The 4,655-nt window shown below is 35.9% G+C and overlaps 1 protein-coding gene across 1 annotated transcript; it reads left to right on the top strand.

The window, feature by feature from the left end:
* The first annotated feature begins 389 nt into the window (after nucleotides 1-389).
* On the top strand, nucleotides 390-4,655 carry LOC130808825 (tubby-like F-box protein 5). The gene is made up of 5 exons (XM_057674338.1): nucleotides 390-821; nucleotides 1,946-2,323; nucleotides 2,716-2,803; nucleotides 3,292-3,421; nucleotides 3,513-4,655. Exons 2-5 carry the CDS (start codon nucleotides 1,973-1,975, stop codon nucleotides 4,180-4,182), a joined length of 1,239 nt encoding a protein of 412 aa, XP_057530321.1. The 5' UTR covers nucleotides 390-821; nucleotides 1,946-1,972; the 3' UTR covers nucleotides 4,183-4,655.

Genomic DNA, 4,655 nt, shown 5'->3' with positions numbered 1-4,655 from the left:
TACATATATTCTAGATTTCTAGTGAAATTTAAATATCAACACATAGACCATTAAATTTTCAAATTTTTTCTTATTTGCTTTTCTCATTATTTAATATTTATTTATTAAATTAATAAATTAATACTCTCTTCGTTATTTAATGTTCATCCTGTTTTGAAGATAAAATATATCTATGTGAAATCTCATTAAATTCATCATAATGTATATTATTTATTATATATTTCTTATAATTTTTTATTATACATATATAGATATATTAAGTATTAAAATTTACTTTAAAAACTGTTTAAAAAGTAAATGAAAAAAAAATGGAGAAAGTATTATTTTAAATGAGAAATTTAATTAAAATAGAAAGAGCAATACTGATTTTCAATTTTGTATTGCCACTAGTTAACTTGAGAATTTGTTTGTTATTTTATGAGCGGCGCAAAATTAGAGGAGGGAGAAAATAAACGAAATGAGAAGAGGGCCTCTAATCTCGAAAATTTATAACAATTTTAAAATGAAGAGGAGAGAGAATTCATATAATCTTTAGGAGTAAAAACGGGCAGAAAAAGTGGGTGGCTGGGTAGGCAACGGGCAGTTTTCGGTCAGTTTCCGATCCTGTGCGGTGTCGACCGCCATTACTGTCTGTGAACAAGATCTGAATGTCAGTGATTTGATGATATGATCTCAACATTACATTAGAATTATGTCGTTTTGATTGATTTCTGTTTTTGATCTCTTAATCTTCAACATAACAAAAAATTCTCAAATTTCTCTTCATATTATTCTCAGTATCTTCCTCTAGTATCCTTGCAGCTGCTTTTGTTCCTCTTCAGGTCGGTATTTTCTTTTTATTTTTGGATGTTGCATTTTTTTTTTAAATTTGATCCTCCGGGTAGATGTTTTGATTGTGATAAGACCCGATTTTCTGGATTGTGGGATTTGAAAATGTTACATTTAATGATATATATATATATTTAGCTGATGAAATTCGTTGCATTTTGCTAAAATTTTGTGATTGATATGAATTTGTTGAAATTACTAAGCATATGATATAAATGTATGTATCATATCTTCATGTTTCTGATAAAACTAGCTAATTTCTGGTTTAGCGTTTCGGGAGATACTATATTTGCTGGGTTAATTTTAGATTATGAATATTCGTTTTTTCTTATTGAATTTTATTGATATTTCTTGTTAAAAGTGCGACTTTTTCTGGGTTATTAAAGATCATTTATTTTTCTACAGCTCATTTTATGTCATTTTCATCTGCTAAAAATGGGGTTTTAATGAGGTTTAAAGGCCGTTGTAGATCTACTATCATGTCACATTTTTCTGGGGGGCTAACTTATGGGCTTAAAAACTTATAAAATTGAAACTTTATCCTGGGGTTTAGGTTTTATTGAAAAAAAATCTTTATTTTTGTTGCTATTTCAATGAATGAAGATTTTTACTTCATTCTGCTTGTGATTTGTACGCTTTGAGGATTTTTCTGGCCACAACCACAACCTCCTTTATCTCCTCTGATAAGGGTATGTTCTGTCGTCTTTCACGGGCGGTTTAGATGATGATTTATATGCTGTGAAGGATTTATTGTCACCATCATCATCATACAGGGTGCGGCCAAAAAGTCCCTCAACTCGAGAAATATCCCGACAACTGTTTATTGTCACCATTTATCATATTTGAATTCTGAAGTGTGCTCCTTGTTAATCATTTTTGATTCTGTTTTTGGTTCAATGTCATTATCAAACTAAAAAGACTAATTCAAGATGACAACTGCTTATTTAATAGTTCTTTATTAGGTAGATGAGTTGAAAGCCCATAATACTCTAAAACAACATGGAAATTTTAAAATATCCTAAAACTAATTAGGTTGATGGGTTGAAAGAAAACAAGATGAATTATCTCACTAATGATTCATTGTAATGTTTCTGAATTTCTCTTCTGGTGGATGCAGTGAAAGATTAATCTAGTGTAAAACACGATGTCCTTCAAGGGCATTGTAAGAGAACTAAAAGGAATGAGGGACGGGATTGGAAATCTCTCGAGACGAGAAGGGGGGAGGCATTGGCGAGGTAGAACGAGGTCACATATTGCACCTGATCATGCAGCACCTATTACCGAGGAAATTGAGCAAGGGCGGTGGGCGAATTTGCCTCCAGAGTTGCTTTTAGATATTATTAGAAGGGTTGAAGCTAGTGAGACATCTTGGCCTGCAAGGAGTGTTGTAGTGTTTTGTGCTGCCGTTTGTAGATCATGGAGAGAGGTTACTAAGGAAATTGTTCAGACTCCAGAACAATGTGGAAGGCTCACTTTTCCGATCTCTTTGAAGCAGGTATTACTACAAGTCTACAACAATGTTGAAGCCGACTAATTCTGTTGGCTACACGAACCAAAATAAACTAATGCATTTGTCAGAGTATATAACATATCCCGAGGCCTCAGCTTAGCTTTTGGTTGATATAGTTCCTTGACCTGTTAGAATATATAACATATCCTGAGGCCTCAACCCAACGGGCTCTCGTGTGAGGAGGCGTGTTAAAGTATATAATATATCCTGGGGCCTCAACTGAAAGCTTCAGATGATGGTTGAGGCCCAGGATATATTATATACTCTCACAGCATCCACCTAATTGGTTTACTATTTGAAAGATTTTGCAACTTGAATTAAGACCTTTAATCTTGCTATCTGATTTCTAATTGTTGTTTTTTGTGGTTTGATTGTAGCCTGGGCCACGCGATTTGCCTATTCAATGTTTTATTAAAAGAGATAGAGCAACTTCAACTTTCCGGCTATTCTATGGATTGACACCTTGTAAGTCTTGTCTACTTGTAATTTTGTGATTTTGTTTTATAGCATTTGGTGTTCTTTTTCAGCTTGAAGTGCATATGTAATCTTCAAAGATTACAGCTTTACATTGAAAATAAAGTATGACCATATCGAAATAAAGTATGAGATCATATTCTTGCTATGTTGTGATTCTAGGTCTATTATTCCCGGACCCAGTTAAAGTAAGCTCCTTATTCAGTTAGTCCTTAAATTGACTAGATTGGACTTTGCATCGAGATAGTATCTTAAGTGTTGGTTGTCTATCAAAAAAGATTTTTAGCTCTAAGAGATATTTCTGAAGTACAAGAGAGGTGCAAGGTGCCCAACCGCACAAGCCTAAAGTTGTTTTAGATTTAGTTTAATTTACTTGTTTTTAGGCCCTAAAAGTTTGAATAAATGTAAAATACACCGGGCCTAAAAATTATAGTTTATTTTTCTCCGCCCCAGCTGAAGTAATTATTGATCATATGCAGCTGAAGATGAGAATGATAAGTTATTATTGGCTGCTAAGAAAATACGAAGAGGAACGAGCACAGACTTTGTAATATCTTTAGTTGCAGATGACTTTTCTAGAGCTAGTAATGCATATGTCGGAAAGCTCAGGCAAGCTTATTTATCGCAGTAACTGGTTTATATCCCACCAACTGGTAACAACCCACAAATGAAGATCTAACACGAGTTATGTTCATTACAGGTCGAATTTTCTGGGTACCAAGTTCACCATGTTTGACAGCCAGCCACCGGAGGATGCAGTTGTCAAAACAAACAGTCGATCGAGTCGTAGGTTTCATTCTAAACAGGTTTCTCCGAAAGTGTCTGCTTTCAATTACAGCATAGCGACTATCTCCTACGAGCTGAGTGTTCTTCGTACGCGGGGGCCCAGAAGACTACATTGTGTCATGCACTCGATCCCTCTTGCTTCAATTCAAGAGGGAGGCTCTGCACCGATACCTCAATCCTTTGCCCGATCATCTGACGAGAAGCAAGGTCTGCCCGCACCTAATTTATTAGGGAAGGATCAAGCTATCAATTTTAGCTCTACTAGTCTATCCGAGCTACCACCCACAATCTCCGAGGACCGACTTATACTAAAAAACAAATCTCCTAGATGGCACGAGCAACTGCAGTGCTGGTGCTTGAATTTCAGGGGTCGAGTGACTGTTGCCTCAGTCAAGAATTTCCAGCTTGTAGCAGCTGTTGAGCCGCACCACAATATTTCAGCGGCTGAGCAAGAAAAGGTAATACTGCAATTCGGAAAGATTGGAAAAGACATTTTCACCATGGATTATCGGTACCCACTCTCTGCATTCCAGGCCTTTGCAATCTGTCTTAGCAGCTTTGATACAAAGCCCGCATGTGAATGATATCTCAGATTGTTTTTTGTGAGTTTTCTCCCCCCTCTCCTGGCCGATGCCAGTCGATATCGAAAAATTTGTGTTGAAAGCCATGAGAAACCCGAGCTGCAGAATGTGTTGACTGGTGAGTGTGATCTTAACTGTGTAATCATGGAAGTTTGTATTGCAGAACAACAATGGATGTATATTAATGGTGCCAAGAGAAAGTAGCGTATTTTGTATTTCGTTTTCTTTCAACTCGGTAATATTTGCCCATGTACGCGCCTCAAAGTGATACCGGTAGCTCTTAAAAGTCGCAACTCCTTAATGTTATAGCTTAATCTGCTTAAAAATTTTTCCCAAAGAATGGCTTGATGCATTGCTGCCGTTAGTTTCACACATTGAATTTTCTTTGTCAGTTGCATAAAGAGAATCTACTAGTCTTTATCATGCTATCATAAGGTCAAACCTTCCCAATTAATTTGGGCACATGCCACTCATCA

The sequence above is a fragment of the Amaranthus tricolor genome, chromosome 3 (genome assembly GCF_026212465.1).
Source record: "Amaranthus tricolor cultivar Red isolate AtriRed21 chromosome 3, ASM2621246v1, whole genome shotgun sequence".
Taxonomy (NCBI): Eukaryota; Viridiplantae; Streptophyta; class Magnoliopsida; order Caryophyllales; family Amaranthaceae; genus Amaranthus; species Amaranthus tricolor.
The sequence above is the reverse complement of the archived record's forward strand: the minus strand, read 5'-3'. Positions and strand labels throughout refer to the sequence as shown.